Source organism: Ranitomeya imitator, chromosome 1 (genome assembly GCF_032444005.1).
Source record: "Ranitomeya imitator isolate aRanImi1 chromosome 1, aRanImi1.pri, whole genome shotgun sequence".
Taxonomy (NCBI): Eukaryota; Metazoa; Chordata; class Amphibia; order Anura; family Dendrobatidae; genus Ranitomeya; species Ranitomeya imitator.
The window spans coordinates 329,458,530-329,481,777 of record NC_091282.1 but is presented as its reverse complement, the minus strand read 5'-3'; the positions used below and the strand labels follow the sequence as shown (position 1 = coordinate 329,481,777).

The following is a 23,248-nucleotide window of genomic DNA, read 5'->3' as shown; positions in this document are numbered from 1 at the left end:
GCCATTTAATCTGTGAGCAGAATAATATAAAGAACCTGATTTCAGTGATGTGTTACTTACTGATCTACTTGCTGTAGTTTTGATAAAATCACTGTTTATCAGCAACAGATTATCATTAGAGGACTAGTACACCTTCATGGGTAGTCCATAATATTCCGAAAATCTGCATAATCCCGCCCTCACCATCAATTGGCAGCTTTCTGCCTCTGCACAGTGTACTCAACAAGCTGCCAATCATTGGTGTGGGCGGGGTTATACAGAGCTCAGCATTTTAGGGAACTGCTATATCTGCAGCAGATAAACCAGGGATTTTATCAAAACTGTATCAAGCAGCCAAGTTGCACATTGGTGGAGTCTGAATCTTTATCTTTACATCATGCTGCTCTCAGACAGTATAGCAATCACCTGGTGACAGATTCCCTTTACTGTATAAAGCATGTGGCTTATGGGTGGTGCTGCACTCGGCATGCCTGCTGAGAAGATAGAGAGCAACTATAGGACCCGCTATCTCCTTTTTCGGCTCTCCCCCACAAACACACTCCCCTGATGATATTGAAGTAGAAATGCATGGGGACGGACTTTTTGAGGGTTATTGTTACAGGGATCAGCACAATACTTGGATATTGCCTTTGTAAGGGCTGGAGCTAGCACATGGGTCATGGCAGGGATTTTAAATAGTACCAATATTTTTGTTTCCTGCTGTTGACACCTGTGATGCTCCATGGATCACAATATGACTTCATCAGATATTGGTGAGACCTATGCTACTTATTACAGTTACGGTTATTCATATGGCACTTTCTCTGTAATTTTGAATATGTGAACTATTTTTATGATAGTTGGAGTTTTGGATTTTGTCTCCCCATTACTCTATGCATTTTTTTTAACTTGTGTGTATTTCGGCTAATGCCTATATTTTTTTATATGTTTAATTAGAGGTTATATTTTAGTGAATTATCATCCTTGCTGCAGTTATAAAATATTTTGAGAGATTTTATTTTGACACAAACAGTTGAGATCTAGTTTCTAAATAATAAATTGAGCCCTAATTATCTAGGGAGTCTGTGCTATGTTAACCCTTCCTGACATATGACGTAATAGTATGTTCTATGTCAGTTTCTTATGTATAGAGCAGACTAGAGAGCTGAGTCTGCATCATACCCAGCAGATGCCGGCTGTATTACACAGCTGTCATCTGCCTCAAGCAGCGATGACCAGAGCTAGCTCCAGTTGCTGAGGTTTAACCATTTAACTGCCACTTTTACTCACCATAGCATCTATATGACACTATTCCTTATGCACTTGCACACTGACTTCCATCAGTTCCCCCTCTTCCAGTGATAGAATTGTAGGGTACTGATAAATTGTCATGGCAGCATGCTAAAATCCTGCATGGCTGCCATTTTTGTCTCCATGGTAAAGTTTAGTCTGTGGCTGGACTTTATTGGAGAGCATCATTTTCTCTATATACTGCAATACTATGGTAAAGCAATATACAAAATAAGCAATCAAATAATTGCAATTTCAAGTTCCTCAAGATTACCAAACATAGGGTAGAAAATTAAAGAAAAGCCTTTGCTATTTTAAAAATAAAGTAAAAAAGGCATATTTGGTATCACTGCTTTTGTAAAGGTCCAATTTAGAATTGCTGCTTTTTGGCCATCACACCTACCTCCCAAAAGCAATGAAAGAATTGGTTTGTTGTTTTTTTTAATTCCATCACACTTGGAATTTCTTACCTCATTTTCAATAACGTATGTGGTAAAATGAATGTTGTCATTTGAAACTACAACTCGTCCCACAAGAAACCAAGCCCTCGTATGGCTATGTCAACATAGAAATAAAAGACTTATGGCCCAATGAATTGTCCGATGTCATTGGTAGGGAAGTGTTAATCAATGGGTGAAATTTTTGGTTCAAAATATATGCATAAAAAAATAAAGTAAATTAACTGTACTAATTACTGTTCACAAGATCAAAAATGATCAATCTTGCTGGTACATTTTGCTTTTTTCATAACTTTTCACTTTATTCCTACAGCAAAAGGAGCTGGAGACATCCAACTTAACTAAGCAGTTGGAAATTCTGAAAATGCAGATAAAAGAGTTATCCTCCTCCAGTGGCTTAGATCGTAATTCTGTTATACCCCTAAAAAGCAAAGTATGGGAGTTGGAATCCAGTGTTGCTGAGCAGAACCAACAGCTGGCAGAGCAATCCAACTCTATACAGCGCCTTGATCAGGTAATATTCATAGACCCAGGAAGGTGGAAATAACAGTTATCATTGCAAATTATTACAATTACTATCATTTCTGCAATTTATTATGTAATGTATACATCTTACCTAGTTATCAAAATGTCCTATCCAATGACACATACATAGTTTTGGTGATATGAAGTTGACCTAACTATACCACTTCAGTTGCAAAATTTCAGTTGAGTATTCAGAATAATGTATAAGTAAATACACGATAAATTAAAGATTTTATTATAGGTGTAGCCTGAAATGCTAGTCTACTGGAAAGTCTTATCTGCATCCAGTTGATGTTACATTTATCTTTGCTGTGTAAATTATACTTCCATGCTTTTTCTCCATAGGGACACTGCTGAACATATATTAATGTTCAAGCACATGGTTGCATTACACCTCTGTACAACCTCCATAATAAGCATATGGTGATATAGCATTTATACTAGATAAAGTACCGGTCAGCACTTTGAATGCATTTTTTTTAGTTTTGCATCTTTTTAACAAATTTGAAGACCGTAAACCAGCACTATTAACAGCATTTCAAATGGTTGGTAACATTGCTAGCTATTGAACAGAATTATCCTGAATGCAATAACAGCCTACTGATTACCAAGTTCCAAAATAATAAAATGATGCGAACAATGAATTTGTGATAAATGGGTATTCTCAAGTTCTTAATTTGCTTTAATTAGCATTAAAATAAGCAAGTTTGCAATTAACTTGCTTTTTCTATCTACTGTCATTCTATTGCAACTTTTATCTTTTATAGCGTACAGTTGGTTTCCATGGAGCTTGGCCCTCCGACCATGGTCAAGAGTGCACAGGAGATATTTTCCATTAGACGGGTTAACTCTTAACATCCCAGTCAGCTTTCTCCAGCTCACTGACTTCTATGCAGTGGTTAGCTGCTCACCTCCCTTCTTCTCCCTATCATCTTCTGAGTGTCCACCTCCAGTACACAAACACTTCCGTAAATGATGCACAGCAGAGCATACAGTATGTTTGCTCTGTTTGTACCAATATATGCTATGGCCCTGTCAGCGCATACATCTGGATCCCGTTTTGCATGGGGTTTAGATGTAAGCCCAGACATGAGACACTAAACGGGTGCCTAAACACAGTGTGAAAGCACCATTATAAATCACCAGGCTGCAGCTGTTATGTTTGCTAATGACAGGTGTTATGAAGGCAATACAGAAACACAGTGTGCTTAGCGATCAGAGCGCACACAGTGATCTGACAAATACCCAAAAATACAAGAACGAGCTCTGAGACGTGGAAACTCTGTAGACTGCACACCTGATCCTATCCTAAACACAACTAAAAGCGGCTGTGGATTGCGCCTAACAACTACCTAGGCAACTCGGCACAGCCTAAGAAACTAGCTAGCCTAAAGATAGAAAAATAGGCCTGACTTGCCCCAGAGAAATTCCCCAAAGGAAAAGGCAGCCCCCCACATATAATGACTGTGAGTAAGATGAAAAGACAAAACGTAGGGATGAAATAGATTCAGCAAAGTGGGGCCCGATATTCTAGGACAGAGCGAGGACAGTAAAGCGAACTTTGCAGTCTACAAAAAACCCTAAAGCAAAACCACGCAAAGGGGGCAAAAAAAACCCACCGTGCCGAACTAACGGCACGGCGGTACACCCTTTGCGTCTCAGAGCTTCCAGCAAAACAAAAGACAAGCTGGACAGAAAAAAGCAACAAAAAAGCAAAAAGCACTTAGCTATACAGAGCAGCAGGTCACAGGAACAATCAGGAGAAGCTCAGATCCAACACTGAAACATTGACAAGGAGCAAGGATAGCAGCATCAGGCGGAGTTAAGTAATGAAGCAGTTAACGAGCTCACCAGGACACCTGAGGGAGGAAGCTCAGAAGCTGCAGTACCACTTGTGACCACAGGAGTGAATTCAGCCACAGAATTCACAACAGTACCCCCCCCTTGAGGAGGAATCACCGAACCCTCACCAGAGCCCCCAGGCCGACCAGGATGAGCCGCATGAAAGGCACGAACAAGATCGGAAGCATGAACATCAGAGGCAAAAACCCAGGAATTATCTTCCTGAGCATAACCCTTCCATTTAACCAGATACTGGAGTTTCCGTCTAGAAACACGAGAATCCAAAATCTTCTCCACAATATACTCCAATTCCCCCTCCACCAAAACCGGGGCAGGAGGCTCAACAGATGGAACCATAGGTGCCACGTATCTCCGCAACAACGACCTATGGAATACATTATGTATGGAAAAGGAGTCTGGGAGGGTCAAACGAAAAGACACAGGATTGAGAACCTCAGAAATCCTATACGGACCAATAAAACGAGGTTTAAATTTAGGAGAGGAAACCTTCATAGGAATATGACGAGAAGATAACCAAACCAGATCCCCAACACGAAGTCGGGGACCCACACGGCGTCTGCGATTAGCGAAAAGTTGAGCTTTCTCCTGGGACAAGATCAAATTGTCCACTACCTGAGTCCAGATCTGCTGCAACCTATCCACCACAGAATCCACACCAGGACAGTCCGAAGACTCAACCTGTCCTGAAGAGAAACGAGGATGGAACCCAGAATTGCAAAAAAATGGAGAAACCAAGGTAGCCGAGCTGGCCCGATTATTAAGGGCGAACTCAGCCAACGGCAAAAAGGACACCCAATCATCCTGGTCTGCAGAAACAAAACATCTCAGATATGTTTCCAAGGTCTGATTGGTTCGTTCGGTCTGGCCATTAGTCTGAGGATGGAAAGCCGAGGAAAAGGATAGGTCAATGCCCATCCTACCACAAAAGGCTCGCCAAAACCTTGAAACAAACTGGGAACCTCTGTCAGAAACAATATTCTCAGGAATGCCATGCAACCGAACCACATGCTGAAAGAACAAAGGTACCAAATCAGAGGAGGAAGGCAATTTAGCCAAGGGCACCAGATGGACCATTTTAGAAAAGCGATCACAGACCACCCAAATGACTGACATCTTTTGAGAAACGGGAAGGTCAGAAATGAAATCCATCGAAATATGTGTCCAAGGCCTCTTTGGGACCGGCAAGGGCAAAAGCAACCCACTGGCACGAGAACAGCAGGGCTTAGCCCTAGCACAAATCCCACAGGACTGCACAAAAGTACGTACATCCCGTGACAGAGATGGCCACCAGAAGGATCTAGCCACTAACTCTCTGGTACCAAAGATTCCAGGATGACCAGCCAACACCGAACAATGAAGTTCAGAGATAAGTTTATTAGTCCACCTATCAGGGACGAACAGTTTCTCTGCTGGACAACGATCAGGTTTATTCGCCTGAAATTTTTGCAGCACCCGCCGCAAATCAGGGGAGATGGCAGACACAATGACTCCTTCCTTGAGGATACCCGCTGGCTCAGATAAACCCGGAGAGTCGGGCACAAAACTCCTAGACAGAGCATCCGCCTTCACATTTTTAGAGCCCGGAAGGTACGAAATCACAAAGTCGAAGCGGGCAAAAAATAACGACCAACGGGCCTGTCTAGGATTCAAGCGCTTGGCAGACTCGAGATAAGTCAAGTTCTTATGATCAGTCAATACCACCACGCGATGCTTAGCTCCTTCAAGCCAATGACGCCACTCCTCGAATGCCCACTTCATGGCCAGCAACTCTCGATTGCCCACATCATAATTACGCTCAGCGGGCGAAAACTTCCTGGAAAAGAAAGCACATGGTTTCATCACTGAGCAATCAGAACCTCTCTGTGACAAAACCGCCCCTGCTCCAATCTCAGAAGCATCAACCTAGACCTGGAACGGAAGAGAAACATCTGGCTGACACAACACAGGGGCAGAACAAAAACGACGCTTCAACTCCTGAAAAGCTTCCACAGCAGCAGAAGACCAATTAACCAAATCAGCACCCTTCTTGGTCAAATCGGTCAATGGTTTGGCAATGCTAGAAAAATTACAGATGAAGCGACGATAAAAATTAGCAAAGCCCAGGAACTTTTGCAGACTTTTCAGAGATGTCGGCTGAATCCAATCCTGGATGGCTTGGACCTTAACTGGATCCATCTCGATAGTAGAAGGGGTAAAGATGAACCCCAAAAATGAAACTTTCTGCACACCGAAGAGACACTTTGATCCCTTCACAAACAAAGAGTTAGCACGCAGGACCTGAAAAACCATTCTGACCTGCTTCACATGAGACTCCCAATCATCTGAGAAGATCAAAATGTCATCCAAGTAAACAATCAGGAATTTATCCAGATACTCACGGAAGATGTCATGCATAAAAGACTGAAACACAGATGGAGCATTGGCAAGTCCGAACGGCATCACTAGATACTCAAAATGACCCTCGGGCGTATTGAATGCAGTTTTCCATTCATCTCCTTGCCTGATTCTCACCAGATTATACGCACCACGAAGATCTATCTTAGTGAACCAACTAGCCCCCTTAATCCGAGCAAACAAGTCAGATAACAATGGCAAGGGATACTGAAATTTAACAGTGATCTTATTAAGAAGGCGGTAATCAATACACGGTCTCAGCGAACCATCCTTCTTGGCTACAAAGAAGAACCCTGCTCCCAGTGGTGATGACGATGGGCGAATATGTCCCTTCTCCAGGGATTCCTTCACATAATTGCGCATAGCGGCGTGTTCGGGCACGGATAAATTAAATAATCGACCTTTAGGGAATTTACTACCAGGAATCAAATTGATAGCACAATCACAATCCCTATGCGGAGGTAGAGCATCGGACTTGGGCTCTTCAAATACATCCTGATAATCAGCCAAGAACTCTGGGACCTCAGAAGGGGTGGATGACGAAATCGACAAAAATGGAACATCACCATGTACCCCCTGACAACCCCAGCTGGATACCGACATGGAATTCCAATCCAATACTGGATTATGGGTTTGTAGCCATGGCAACCCCAACACGACCACATCATGCAGATTATGCAACACCAGAAAGCGAATAACTTCCTGATGTGCAGGAGCCATGCACATGGTCAGCTGGGCCCAGTATTGAGGTTTATTCTTGGCCAAAGGTGTAGCATCAATTCCTCTCAATGGAATAGGACACCGCAAAGGCTTCAAGAAAAACCCACAACGTTTAGCATAATCCAAATCCATCAGATTCAGGGCAGCGCCCGAATCCACAAACGCCATGACAGAAAACGACGACAAAGAGCATATCAAGGTAATGGACAGAAGGAATTTGGACTGTACAGTACCAATGACGGCAGACCTAGCGGACCGCTTAGTGCGCTTAGGACAATCAGAAATAGCATGAGTGGAATCACCACAGCAGAAACACAGACCATTCAGACGTCTGTATTCCTGCCGTTCAACTCTAGTCATAGTCCTATCGCACTGCATAGGCTCAGGTTTAACCTCAGGCAGTACCACCAAATGGTGCACAGATTTACGCTCGCGCAAGCGTCGACCGATCTGAATGGCCAAAGACAAAGACTCATTCAAACCAGCAGGCATAGGAAATCCCACCATGACATCCTTAAGAGCCTCAGAGAGACCCTTTCTGAACAAAGCTGCCAGCGCAGATTCATTCCACTGAGTGAGTACTGACCATTTCCTAAATTTCTGACAATATACTTCTATATCATCCTGACCCTGGCACAAAGCCAGCAAATTTTTCTCAGCCTGATCCACTGAATTAGGCTCATCGTACAGCAATCCGAGCGCCAGGAAAAACGCATCGACACTACTCAATGCAGGGTCTCCTGGCGCAAGAGAAAATGCCCAGTCTTGAGGGTCGCCGCGCAAAAAAGAAATAATAATCAAAACCTGTTGAATAGGATTACCAGAAGAATGAGGTTTCAAGGCCAGAAATAGCTTACAATTATTTTTGAAACTTAGAAACTTAGTTCTATCTCCAAAAAACAAATCAGGAATAGGAATTCTTGGTTCTAACATAGATTTCTGATCAATAGTATCTTGAATTTTTTGTACATTTATAACGAGATTATCCATTGAAGAGCACAGACCCTGAATATCCATGTCCACACCTGTGTCCAGAATCACCCAAATGTCTAGGGGAAAAAAAAAAGTGAACACAGAGCAGAAAAAAAAAAAAAATGTCAGAACTTTTTCTTTCCCTCTATTGAGAATCATTAGTTGGGCTCCTTGTACTGTTATGTTTGCTAATGACAGGTGTTATGAAGGCAATCCAGAAACACAGTGTGCTTAGGCTACGTTCACATTAGCGTTGCGCCGCCGTGCGTCGGCGACGCAACGCACGACGCACGCTAAAACGCGCGCAAACGCGCGCAAAAACGCGCACGTTTTGCGACGCGTGCGTCGTTTTCCGACGAAAATCGGACGCACAGAAAATGCTACATGTAGCGTTTTCTTGCGTCCGACGCTAGCGTCGGAAACGACGCACGTGGCGAAAAACGCCACCAAAACGACGCACGCGTCCCCTATGTTAAACATAGGGGCGCGTCGCCGCTGCGTCGCCGGCGCAACAGCGACGCACATTGGCGGAACGCCAATGTGAACGTAGCCTTAGCGATCAGAGCGCACACAGTGATCTGACAAATACCCAAAAATACAAGAACGAGCTCTGAGACGTGGAAACTCTGTAGACTGCACACCTGATCCTATCCTAAACACAACTAAAAGCGGCTGTGGATTGCGCCTAACAACTACCTAGGCAACTCGGCACAGCCTAAGAAACTAGCTAGCCTGAAGATAGAAAAATAGGCCTGACTTGCCCCAGAGAAATTCCCCAAAGGAAAATGCAGCCCCCCACATATAATGACTGTGAGTAAGATGAAAAGACAAAACGTAGGGATGAAATAGATTCAGCAAAGTGGGGCCCGATATTCTAGGACAGAGCGAGGACAGTAAAGCGAACTTTGCAGTCTACAAAAAACCCTAAAGCAAAACCACGCAAAGGGGGCAAAAAAAACCCACCGTGCCGAACTAACGGCACGGCGGTACACCCTTTGCGTCTCAGAGCTTCCAGCAAAACAAAAGACAAGCTGGACAGAAAAAAAGCAACAAAAAAGCAAAAAGCACTTGGCTATACAGAGCAGCAGGTCACAGGAACAATCAGGAGAAGCTTAGATCCAACACTGAAACATTGACAAGGAGCAAGGATAGCAGCATCAGGCGGAGTTAAGTAATGAAGCAGTTAACGAGCTCACCAGAACACCTGAGGGAGGAAGCTCAGAAGCTGCAGTACCACTTGTGACCACAGGAGTGAATTCAGCCACAGAATTCACAACATGCAGCTGTCAGAGCAGGTTTCCTAATCTTGTCTCTTTGCTCTCACAGTCAAACCTCTATGATTGTTCTGATTCCCTGTTATGTTTGTGTGTGAATATAATTATAACAGTGTACATCCCAGGACAAAACAACTGATAGTTGAATGTGTAATAGCAGAACTTGTGCTTAACGTTATAGTTTTACTAATAATAGAGTTCTATTATTCACCAAAACTATCACTCAAGAAAGAGAGCTCGCCCTGCTGGAAACTTAGAAGTAAGGAAACTAAGGAAAGTGCAGAGTTGTGTACTGCTAAAGAGACACCGTGAGAATATCCATTTAAACAGACACAAGTTAAAATATAAATTAAAATTATGCACATTCTTTCAAAATTATCTGCTAAACAATAAGATATGATAATAGGCTTATTATAGAATTATGATTTAAAGTCAGATAGAAAAGGATGTCAATAGAGAGTGGTCTAACTAATTCTATGACGAAGAGGTTGACACCTTAAAAGTGCCAAGATTGGCGTTCCTGCTACTCATTGACTATTTCCAATTCACCCTAGTCTCACTATTCAGATAAGATACTCATTGGTTATGATGTCAAACAGAAAAAGGGTGATAACCAACAAGATTAAAGAATACAAATATGTATGTAAATATATTTATGTCTGTCCAAAGTTCATTACACTTAATTAATCAAACAAAGATATCAGGGAAGGGACCAAGGGGGGATGGAAACTGTTCCTATGATTAACCCCTACCTATGCCATGGAGCTTGGCACCCTAAAAGTGTTGAGATTGGTCCTCGTCAGCTATTCTTGATTTACCCTACTCTCAATATTCAGATAAGATACATACTGGCTATGGTGTCAAACAAAAATAGGGTGATAACTATCAGAATTACATAATACAAATATAAGTGTAACTATAGATGCCTCTGTCCAAAGTTCACTACACTCAATTAATCAAACTAAGGTGTCAGGAAAGTAACCAAGGAGAAAAAATAGTAATGGAACAATATATCGATTTTATTCTGCATCTCTTGTACAGGTCAAAATCTGTCAAAAAAGCGCAAAAAAAGACCAAATCTCTTATCGTATGATGTGAGCAATTTGCCCCAGGCATTTTAAATTTTCAAAATATATCGGAATATTCATGATAAAGGTAGTTCACCAATATATATCACAATCCTAATTTTCCTTCATAAGATTCATATACCATGTGTTGCAATACAATAAACGTATCTGTCCACATGATTCTGCCTCTAGAAGTTTCCCTGGTATGATGTTTATCAGGAGATCATAATGAAGGATCTCCTATCAAGTGGTGTGCATGTCCCATTCTGGATATCCTTACCTTAATTGACAGTGTTAGATTAGACACACAGAATGACTTACTTGCCAATCATAACTATCCTTAAAACACATTTTGTGACCTTATGTGGAATCTGAATCTCAGAGTACATGTAATATCCTGGCAGCACATGTAACATGATGATCCTTTTTTTTTTTGCATAGATGCGTGTGCGTTTTGAAATGGAAATTGAAAGGATGAAACAAATGCATTTGAAGGAACTAGAAGATAAGGAAGAGGAATTAGAGGATATTCGTCAATCATGTCAAAGACGGGTATGTCAATGAACTAGTTACGGTAAAAAATTGGATTACTACCATTTTGTGGAAAATAGGATAATTGGCTAATTAAACATAAAAAACATTTTTTATTACTATTTAATTGTATATTTGAAAGTCTACATCTATTAAAAGCTAAACTTGAAAATGTTCGATCACTGCCTCCGAGTGTTTGACCATATTGAGCATTTGCTTCTAAAGATGAAGCAAATTCAAAAGTGAAGGAAAATGACACCACAAACCCTTTAAACTTTCATTGAGTTCCAGAAAATAAATATACGGTATTTTGTTGTTTTCTTTTTTTTGTTAATATGAATGGGTGTGTTGAATAAGACATCATTAAATACATACTATTCTGTAGAGTCCTTTATACGCAGTTACCCCAAAACAGAAAGTAATAAACAATCCTAGAGCATGATCTGAAAGGAGGGCTGCCTGTTGCAAAGACTTTTAAAAGATTGCACTTTTTTTTACCCTTTTTTTAATATCTTTTTTAAGCTTCGTCAATTTGAGATGCAGCTGGAACAAGAATATGAAGAAAAACAGATGGTCCTCCATGAAAAGCAAGACTTAGAAGGTCTCATTGGTACTCTGTGTGAGCAGGTATGAAACTAGTTGTAGAGTAGATAAAAAAATACAAGTGAAACTGTGCTATCGTTTATAAAGTTTATGACATATTTTAAAGGAAACTTGTAAAAATAACTATCAACCTGCAAATATGGAGTTAATCTGCAGATTATTAGTATTCTAAAACTGTTTGGCTGGTGCACTAAAAACTAGGCCACCGAAAAGAAGTTCCTCCAGGCAGCCTCCGATTTTCATCATAGAGGTATGGCCGACATGGCTTCAGTCAACACTCAGTGCATAGGGAGCGGCGGCTGTAACCATAGTGAGCGGTAACTGAAGCCTACCAGGCGCACCTCTATGACTGAAAGCCTGAGGTTGCTGGGAGGAATAAAATTCATTTCTGCCCATAGCCGGGCCTTCACTGCAGTGGCTGCGCTGCATTTTCTACACATTAACCCCACATCTGTAGGTTAGCAGCATCTTTTTAAATAACAGTTTCCCTTTAAAACAAAGCTGCATAATCCAAGAAATTAAGTGGAGGTGTTAGGTAGAGAGTAAGCAGCTGCCAGGTAACCACTTTCTCTATGGCTGACATAGACTATTTTTTTAGGCTGTGTTCCTATGGACACCAAAACTGCCTGGGTGATGACTCATAAGAGTTAAAGTTGAGTAACTAACTGCACTATATGCTCGCCTCAAGATCAAAAATGCAACACCAAGAAGGAAAAGTTGAGGGATTATTGAAATCGCATGATTGATAGACATGGCAATGATTATGCAAGTAATGAAAAATGGAAACCCCCCAAAAAATCTTGATTTATTAAGTATCAAGTATAAGTTATATATGAACTATATGCTCTTACATGCCTTGGCTGCTGTCAATGAGTTGATAGTCTGAGGAATGTTCTGCCACACTGAATGTACTTGGGTACACAAATCATCAAGATCTGCTGCTGGCAGCTCCATATAAATTTTGCAATTAATGACAACCCAGATGTGCACAATAAGAGAGTCAGACACTGCAGACCATGGTATTACATTGAGGCCATGCAGGCTGCTCACAGTAGCACAAGTAACTTGCGGCCTGGTACTGTTACTCCTGTGCAAGGTTGAAACTTGTATGCATGGGTAAACATAAATACAACTTTTCCATTATTTCCATTATTATTTTTTTTAATAATTATTTAAGGCATTAGGGAGCATATTCCAAAATCTAATATTTATTATACATCAACTACATTAACCCTTTGTACAGAATTTTCATTTTCAGAATTTAGTGCATAAGATATAAAAATGACTTTCATGGCAGGGTAAGAAATCCTCAGCCATCCATATTCAGATCATAATTCCTTTATCCCTCTGTTAATACATTTCTATCGTAGGACAGACTCTTCTACTCCTCCCTGCTTCTTAATGTATGTAGCTTTTTTGCCTTTGCGTAGCGCTGCACTGCTTAATATGCCTGCAACATAGGCAGCAAACTTAAAAAACATCACAGATTAAAGGCAGGGCCATGCTCTCACTCATGTATGAAGCATCTTTCATGACCCAGTGTGCAAGTCATACATTTTCTGCAATTAAATCTGGTAGGATAAAAAGACCAGTGAAAGCTGTAGACTAATTAGTATCACATCAAAGTATGATACACCAGCAGAAAAACCAATGACAATTAGCTGGAGAGAGGCGCTCATTTTCTACTGTAGCTGAATACGGATGTGTTTCAGCTCAGTCATAACGATGTCTCTCTATGTGTAGACATGCTCATCTTATTAAATGTCCTCATAATTAATTTGGTTGCTCAGAAACATGTATTGAATATCACATTACAAAGTATGTTTACCAAAACCAAAGTCTCTAGCATATGTAACAAGTCTGCACCCATGTTTGTTAATATATAGTGATGAGCGAATATACTCGTTACTCTAGATTTTCCTAGCACGCTCGGGTGTCCTCCGAGTATTTTTTAGTGCTTGGAAATTTAGATTTTAGCACCGCAGCTGAATGATTCACATCTGTTAGCCAGCATAAGTACATGTGGGGGTTCCCTAGCAACCAGGCAACCCCCACATGTACTTATGCTGGCTAACAGATGTAAATCATTCAGCTGCGGCAAGAAAAACTAAATCTCCGAGCGCTAAAAAATACTCGGAGGACAACCGAGCATGCTCGGGAAATCTAAAAAAAAAAAGAGTATATTCACTCATCACTATTAATATACAATCAAGGAAACCTAAGAGAATAACAGTGTCAATTGTGCTAATATCATGTATATTCTACATCTATGTGAAAACCATAACAATGGCAATTGAGATTAAATATGATAGCTGCATGTGAGGAATATTACGCATTTACCATACTCGAAGGTACACAAATGGTATGACAAAACAATCTTTCTTACGTGAAGACAGAACACTGTAAAAAATATATTAGGTAATAAAGATGTGTCCTTTCTTAGCTTGTTTTTTTCCTCAACAAAATACACAAAAATGCTATGCGTGAAAAGTCCAGCTTAAAAAAAAACAACAACATGATTTAGCGTTACTCTGCGTGAAGATGTGTCTACTATGTATTTTTGTGGCCACTTGTGATGTGAATTTCAGCCTGTCATGGATTCAATCAATTGTAAAGATGAACACATTTGTGACAACCAATTTCAACAAATCTAAAAGAGGTTATTCCATTTGACAAAATTCTAGTACTCGAATGCAGTTTTTTATAACCCCCCTCAAAAAAAAAGCACTTTACTCACCATCCTGGAGTTCAGTGCTGAGTCTCCATAGCTGCTCCCATGGTCTGATATTGTTTGCAATGCTAATGTTACGTCAACTACTCAGTAGCCAAGCACTTGGCTCAGTGGCTCTGCCCATATAGACGGAAAACCACTATGCTTAGTGATTGGTTGCTGCACTGTTTGATATCAGTGCTCCAGCCAGTATAAGACCCTGAGAGCAACAATGGAGACTCAGCACTGGACTCAAGGATGGTGCATAAAGTGCATTTTGAATTACAAACTGAATTGGAACAACTTCTTTAAGCTTATGATGGCATGTAAAAGTTTGGGCACCTCTGGTCAAAAGTACTGTTATTGTGAACAGTTAAGCAAGTTGAAAATGAAATGATCTCTAAAAGGCCTAAAGTTAAAGGTGACACATTCCCTTTGTATTTTAGACCAACAAATATATATATATATATTGTCATTGTTTTACATTTTAAAAATTATATAAAGGAAAATGGGTCAATACAAAAGTTTGAGCACTCTTAGAGATTTGTGTGCTTAGAAAACTTTGACCAAAGTTTCAGATCTTCATTAGCCTGTTAGGGTTATGCAGTAGCTATGGGGACCCTGAGTAGGCGGAGGGGCCCGGTGCCAGCAGTGGGCCCCCGCCGTCATCGCAACGCCAGCTGTATCGTCATCTAGCTGATACAGCTGACCGCAGTGATGAGGGAAGGAGCACACAGCGCTCCTTCTCCCATCATCCCCCACATCGTCTGACAGCGGGCGCGATTACGTCACCACCCGGCGCCCGCTGTCAGGAGATGAGCGGGAGCAGGGAGCGCCGTTGGAACAAGGAGGAAGAGAAGTGAGTATTTATTGTGTTTTTTTATGGGTGTGCTGCCTTATATACTGTATCTGTGGGGGGTGTGCTGCCTTACATACAGGATCTGCCTATGGGGGGGTGCTGCCTTATATACAGGATCTGCCTATAGGGGGTGCTGCCTTATATACAGGATCTGCCTATGGGGGGTGTTGCCTCATATAAAGGATTTGCCTATGGGGGGTGCTGCCTTATATAGGATCCGCCTATGAGGGGGTGCTGCCCTATATGTAGGATCTGCCTTGGGGGGTGCTGCCTCATATACAGGATCTGCCTATGAAGGGGGTGCTGCCTTATTTATAGGATCTGCCTATGGGGGGGTGCTGCCTTATATACAGGATCTGCCTATGGGAGGGGGTGCTGCCTTATATATAGGATCTAGAGGTCACAGAGTCACAGATACCAGATATCAGAGGTCACAGCAATACATGTGGTCAGAAACAGGCCAAAGAAGTCAGAGCCAATAGGAAGCAGGAAAGCCAGAGATGCAAGACAGTCAAACAGGTCAGAGGACAAGCCGAGTCAAATACCATGAGGTCACAACACGGAGAGCGAGTACTACAACGTGTGAAGTCACAGGGTAACTGTTATGACCTGGTGGTTAGGAGCACCCGGAATGACCTGATAGTTAAAACTCACACAGGACAAGCTCTGGGATGTGGGAACTCTGCTGACCACAACCCCTAATCCTATCACACACACTAGAAATAGCCGTGGAGCGCTCCTGATGCTCCCTAGGCGCCTCGTCACAGCCTAAGAGCTAGCTAGCCCTAGAGATAGAAAATAAAGCCTACCTTGCCTCAGAGAAATTCCCCAAAGGAAAAGGCAGCCCCCCACATATATTGACTGTGAGTAAAGATGAAAGTCACAAACGCAGAAATGAAACAGGTTTCAGCAAAGGGAGGCCAGACTTACTAAATAGACACAGGATAGGAAAGATAGCTTTGCGATCAGCACAAAAAACTACAAAAGACCACGCAGAGTGTGCAAAAAAGACCTCCGCACCGACTAACGGTGCGGAGATGCCACTCTGCATCCCAGAGCTTCCAGCTAGCAAGACAAAATCATGATATCCAGCTGGACAAGAAAACAATGAACGAATTAGATACTATCAGGAACTTAGCTTCTGCTGGAGTAGACAGGTCACCAGAAAGATCCAAGAGAGAACTGAACCAATGCAGAAACATTGACAGCTGGCATGGAGTAACGATCTAAGTGGAGTTAAATAGAACAGCCAACCAAAGGATAAACCACGTCACCTGTGTAAGGAACCTCAGAAGCAGCAGCTCCACTCACAGCCACCAGAGGGAGCCCACGGACAGAACTCACCGAAGTACCATTCACGACCACAGGAGGGAGCTCGACAACAGAATTCACAACAGTACCCCCCCCCTTGAGGAGGGGTCACCGAACCCTCACCAGAGCCCCCAGGCCGATCAGGATGAGCCAAATGAAAGGCACGAACTAAATCGGCAGCATGAACATCAGAGGCAAAAACCCAGGAATTATCTTCCTGACCATAACCCTTCCACTTGACCAGGTACTGGAGTTTCCGTCTTGAAACACGAGAATCCAAAATCTTCTCCACCACATACTCCAACTCCCCCTCGACCAACACCGGGGCAGGAGGATCAACGGAGGGAACCATAGGCGCCACGTATCTCCGCAACAACGACCTATGGAACACATTATGGATGGCAAAAGAAGCTGGAAGGTCCAAACGAAATGACACAGGATTAAGAACTTCAGAAATCTTATATGGCCCAATGAAACGAGGCTTAAACTTAGGAGAGGAAACCTTCATAGGAACATGACGAGATGACAACCAAACCAAATCCCCAACCCGAAGTCAGGGACCAACACAGCGCCGGCGGTTAGCGAAACGTTGAGCCTTCTCCTGGGACAATGTCAAATTGTCCACCACATGAGTCCAAATCTGCTGCAACCTGTCCACCACAGTATCCACACCAGGACAGTCCGAAGGCTCAACCTGCCCTGAAGAGAAACGAGGATAGAAACCAGAATTGCAGAAAAAAGGAGAAACCAAAGTAGCCGAGCTGGCCCGATTATTAAGGGCGAACTCAGCCAAAGGCAAGAAGGACACCCAATCATCCTGATCAGCAGAAACAAAGCATCTCAGATATGTTTCCAAAGTCTGATTAGTTCGTTCGGTTTGGCCATTAGTCTGAGGATGGAAAGCCGAAGAAAAAGATAAATCAATGCCCATCTTAGCACAAAAGGACCGCCAAAACCTTGAAACAAACTGGGAACCTCTGTCCGAGACGATGTTCTCCGGAATGCCATGCAAACGAACCACATGCTGGAAAAACAATGGCACCAAATCAGAGGAGGAAGGCAATTTAGACAAGGGTACCAAATGGACCATCTTAGAGAAGCGATCACAAACCACCCAAATGACCGACATCCTTTGAGAAACAGGGAGATCAGAAATAAAATCCATGGAAATATGCGTCCAGGGCCTCTTCGGGACCGGCAAGGGCAAAAGCAACCCACTGGCACGAGAACAGCAGGGCTTAGCCCGAGCACAAGTCCCACAGGACTGCACAAAAGAACGCACATCCCGTGACAAAGAAGGCCACCAAAAGGATCTAGCCACCAAATCTCTGGTACCAAAGATTCCAGGATGACCAGCCAACACCGAACAATGAACCTCAGAGATAACTCTACTAGTCCATCTATCAGGGACAAACAGTTTCTCCGTTGGACAACGGTCAGGTCTATCAGCCTAAAACTTCTGCAGCACGCACCGCAAATCAGGGGAGATTGCAGACAAAATTACCCCCTCTTTAAGAATACCTGCCGGCTCCGGAACACCCGGAGAGTCAGGCACAAAACTCCTTGACAGGGCATCAGCCTTCACATTCTTAGATCCCGGGAGGTATGAAACCACAAAATCAAAACGGGAGAAAAAGAGCGACCATCGAGCCTGTCTAGGATTCAACCGTTTGGCAGACTCGAGATAAGTCAAATTCTTGTGATCCGTCAAGACCACCACGCGATGTTTAGCTCCTTCAAGCCAATGTCGCCACTCCTCGAATGCCCACTTCATGGCCAACAACTCTCGATTGCCAACATCATAATTGCGCTCAGCAGGCGAGAATTTTCTAGAAAAGAAGGCACATGGTTTCATCACCGAGCCATCAGAACTTCTTTGCGACAAAACAGCCCCTGCTCCAATCTCAGAAGCATCAACCTCGACCTGAAACGGGAGCGAAACATCTGGCTGGCACAGCACAGGGGCAGAAGAAAAATGATGCTTCAACTCCTGAAAAGCCTCTACAGCCGCAGAGGACCAGTTGACCAAATCAGCACCTTTCTTGGTCAAATCAGTCAACGGTTTAGCAATACTAGAAAAATTAGCGATGAAGCGACGGTAAAAATTAGCAAAGCCCAGGAACTTCTGTAGGCTCTTCACAGATGTCGGCTGAGTCCAATCATAAATGGCCTGAACTTTAACAGGGTCCATCTTGATAGTAGAAGGGGAAAAAATGAAACCCAAAAATGAAACCTTCTGAACTCCAAAGAGACACTTAGACCCCTTCACAAACAAGGAATTCTCACGAAGGACCTGGAACACCATTCTGACCTGCTTCACATGAGACTCCCAATCATCCGAAAAGACCAAAATGTCATCCAAATATACAATCATAATAATAATAATCTTTATTTTTATATAGCGCTAACATATTCCGCTTTACAGTTTTGCACACATTATCATCACTGTCCCTGATGGGGCTCACAATCTAGAATCCCTATCAGTATGTCTTTGGAATGTGGGAGGAAACCGGAGTGCCCGGAGGAAACCCACGCAAACACGGAGAGAACTCTTTGCAGATGTTGTCCTGGGTGGGATTAGAACCCAGGACCCCAGCGCTGCAAGGCTGCTGTGCTAACCACTGCGCCACCGTGCTGCCCTGAATCTATCCAGGTACTCTCGGAAGATGTCATGCATAAAGGACTGAAACACAGATGGAGCATTAGAAAGCCCGAATGGCATAACCAGGTACTCAAAATGGCCCTCGGGCGTATTAAATGCTGCTTTCCATTCATCGCCCTGTTTAATTCGCACAAGATTATACGCCCCTCGAAGATCTATCTTGGTGAACCAACTAGCCCCCTTAATCCGAGCAAACAAATCAGACATCAGCGGCAAAGGATACTGAAATTTGACTGTGATCTTATTAAGAAGGCGGTAATCAATACAAGGTCTTAAAGAGCCATCCTTCTTGGCCACAAAAAAGAACCCTGCCCCCAATGGTGACGACGACGGGCGAATATGACCCTTCTCCAAGGATTCCTTTATATAACTCTGCATAGCAGCATGCTCTGGCACAGATAAATTAAACAGTCGGCCCTTAGGAAACTTACTACCGGGAATCAAATTAATAGCACAATCGCAATCCCTATGAGGAGGTAGGGCACCGGATTTGGGCTCCTCAAATACATCCCGGTAATCTGATAAAAACTCAGGGACTTCAGAAGGAGTGGAAGGCGAAATTGACAACAATGGAACATCACCATGTACCCCTTGACAACCCCAGCCGGACACAGACATAGATTTCCAATCCAATACTGGATTATGGACCTGTAGCCATGGCAACCCCAAAACGACCACATCATGCAGATTATGCAACACCAAAAAGCGAATATCCTCCTGATGTGCAGGAGCCATGCACATGGTTAATTGCGTCCAGTATTGAGGTTTATTCTTGGCCAAAGGCATAGCATCAATTCCTCTCAATGGAATAGGATACTGCAAGGGCTCCAAGGAAAAACCTTAGCGCCTGGCAAACTCCAAGTCCATCAAATTCAGGGCAGCGCCTGAATCCACAAATGCCATAACAGAATAGGACGACAGAGAGCAAATCAGAGTAACGGACGAAAGAAATTTAGACTGTACCGTACCAATGGTGGCAGACCTAGCGAACTGCTTAGTGCGCTTAGGACAATCGGAGATAGCATGAGTGGATTCACCACAGTAAAAACACAGTCCATTCCGACGTCTGTGTTCTTGTTGTTCAGCTCTGGTCAAAGTCCTATCACACTGCATAGGCTCAGGCCTATTCTCAGAGAACACCGCCAAATGGTGCACAGCTTTGCGCTCACGCAAGCGCCGATCGATCTGAATAGCCAAGGACATAGACTCATTCAGACCAGCAGGCGTGGGAAATCCCACCATGACATCCTTAAGGGCTTCAGAAAGACCCTTTCTGAAAATTGCCGCCAGGGCACATTCATTCCACTGAGTAAGCACAGACCACTTTCTAAACTTCTGACAGTGCACCTTCGCTTCATCCTGACCCTGACACAATGCCAGCAAGATTTTCTCTGCCTGATCCACGGAATTTGGTTCATCATAAAGCAATCCAAGCGCCAGAAAAAACGCATCAACATCACGCAATGCAGGATCTCCTGGCGCAAGGGAAAATGCCCAGTCTTGAGGGTCACCATGCAACAAAGAAATAATGGTTTTTACTTGTTGAGCGGGGTCACCAGAGGAGCGGGGTTTCAAAGCTAGAAACAGTTTACAATTATTTTTGAAATTCAGAAACTTAGATCTATTCCCAGAAAATAAATCAGGAGTAGGAATTCTAGGCTCTAACATCGGATTCTGAACCACAAAATCTTGAATGTTTTGTACCCTTGCAGTGAGATGATCCACACAAGAGGACCAACCTTGAATGTCCATATCTACACCTGAACCACCCAAAGGTTTAGGGGAAAAGAAAGACAAAACACAGTGCAAAGAAAAAAAAATGGTCTCAGAACTTCTCTTATCCCTCTATTGAGATGCATTAATACTTTGGGCCAGCTGTACTGTTATGACCTGGTGGTTAGGAGCACCCGGAATGACCTGATAGTTAAAACTCACACAGGACAAGCTCTGGGATGTGGGAACTCTGCTGACCGCAACCCCTAATCCTATCACACACACTAGAAATAGCCGTGGAGCGCTCCTGACGCTCCCTAGGCGCCCCGTCACAGCCTAAGAGCTAGCTAGCCCTAGAGATAGAAAATAAAGCCTACCTTGCCTCAGAGAAATTCCCCAAAGGAAAAGGCAGCCCCCCACATATATTGACTGTGAGTAAAGATGAAAGTCACAAACGCAGAAATGAAACAGGTTTCAGCAAAGGGAGGCCAGACTTATCTAAATAGACAGAGGATAGGAAAGGTAGCTTTGCGATCAGCACAAAAAACTACAAAGACCACGCAGAGTGTGCAAAAAAGACCTCCGCACCGACTAACGGTGCGGAGATGCCACTCTGCATCCCAGAGCTTCCAGCTAGCAAGACAAAATCATGATATCCAGCTGGACAAGAAAACAATGAACGAATTAGATACTATCAAGAACTTAGCTGCTGCTGGAGTAGACAGGTCACCAGAAAGATCCAAGAGCGAACTGAACCAATGCAGAAACATTGACAGCTGGCATGGAGTAACGATCTAAGTGGAGTTAAATAGAGCAGCCAACCAAAGGATAAACCACGTCACCTGTGTAAGGAACCTCAGAAGCAGCAGCTCCACTCACAGCCACCAGAAGGAGCCCACGGACAGAACTCACCGAAGTACCATTCACGACCACAGGAGGGAGCTCGACAACAGAATTCACAACAGGGAACACAGCAATGCGACCTAGGTAAATGGGCAGAGGACAAATCAGGGTATACGATACGATACAAAACACTTTATTGATCCCTAGGGAAATTATGGTATTAAGGCAGCATTACAAATAGCGTTATAAACACAGCTGCTCAAGCCAGAAACAGGAACTGTAACTGACACTGCTTGCAGGTCACAGCGGACTGAAATAGCCAGACAGATCCCAAAATGAGGCAGAGAAGATTAACCCCCATAAGACCATCACAGGGAGAGAATAATCAGAAGCAAACCCCGGACTGGATCATGACAGCTACAAGCAGCGTTCACAAGCTTACAAACTTTCAAAAGGAGGTGCTGTTAAGTGCTAACCATGCAGGGTGCCCAAACGTCTGCAGCGGCCTCTTTTCCTTTTTGTAATTTTTAAAATGTAAAAGATGAAAAAATAATATTTTTTTTCCCTAAAATACAAAGGCAATGTGTCATCTTTAACTTTAGGCCTTTTAGATATTATTTCATCTTCAACTTGCTTAATTGTTCACAATAACAGTAATTTTGATCAGGGATGCCTAAACTTTTACATGCCACTGTACGATAGCACACATTAGGACTATGGCTGCACTGTGCAAACAGCATGATTGTTCTGTAGGATTCATAGAGAAAATCATTTTGAATGTCTCTATACAAAACCAGGTAAAATAGAGGTATAGTGTAGACCAACAGTCTTCTACAGGCAGAATAACATAGCCACACGCTACTCTCAACTGAAGAGCTAGAATATAGCAGTATGCATCAGACTTTCATTCAACACTTCATGGCAACACTTTTTGTGAAGGTGTAGCACATTCTCACTAGGTAAAAATTATTTGTATCATCTCAATTCTTTGTGTTTAATTGGCTCCATAAATTCTACCATTTGGCTTATAGACCTATGGTATCTATCAAATTTCTGGTTGGCACTCATAGCTGGAAATCAGTGGCGCTTTGCAGTAGAGGACATCCCTCCTTACAATAGTGGCAAATGCGAAGACTTTCACTTAAAGATGCAAATCAATTTTTATTGATAAGTCAGCATATGTAAAAAGAAAGGTTGAAAATCAAACAAGAAAAAAGGATATGCATACCAATGGGATCAACCTTCAAAAAAATATAACTTTATTTATACAAGAAGCACAGCAGGGCAAGACATACATTTAAAAACATTTAAAAACCAAAGAACAAGCACATGGCTGATAAGCTACATGCAACCCCCAGGCAGTTGGAAACAAATACCATCAAGCACCCAATGATTTAAAGTATATCAAAAGGGAAATATGTATATATACATGTGCAGCAATAAATACCTGTCTGCTACCAGCTATACTCTGTAG

At 42.8% G+C, this 23,248-nt stretch overlaps 1 protein-coding gene across 1 annotated transcript in view; it reads left to right on the top strand.

Annotated features, from left to right (window-relative positions):
• The window catches only part of MYO18B (myosin XVIIIB), a 1,113,366-nt gene that overhangs the window by 693,818 nt on the left and 396,300 nt on the right, over positions 1-23,248 (top strand). Inside the window, exons 31-33 of the mRNA XM_069750613.1 lie at positions 2,041-2,241; positions 10,984-11,094; positions 11,596-11,700. Of these exons, the coding sequence (XP_069606714.1) occupies positions 2,041-2,241; positions 10,984-11,094; positions 11,596-11,700 (417 nt within the window). The remainder of the gene's footprint in view (positions 1-2,040; positions 2,242-10,983; positions 11,095-11,595; positions 11,701-23,248) is intronic.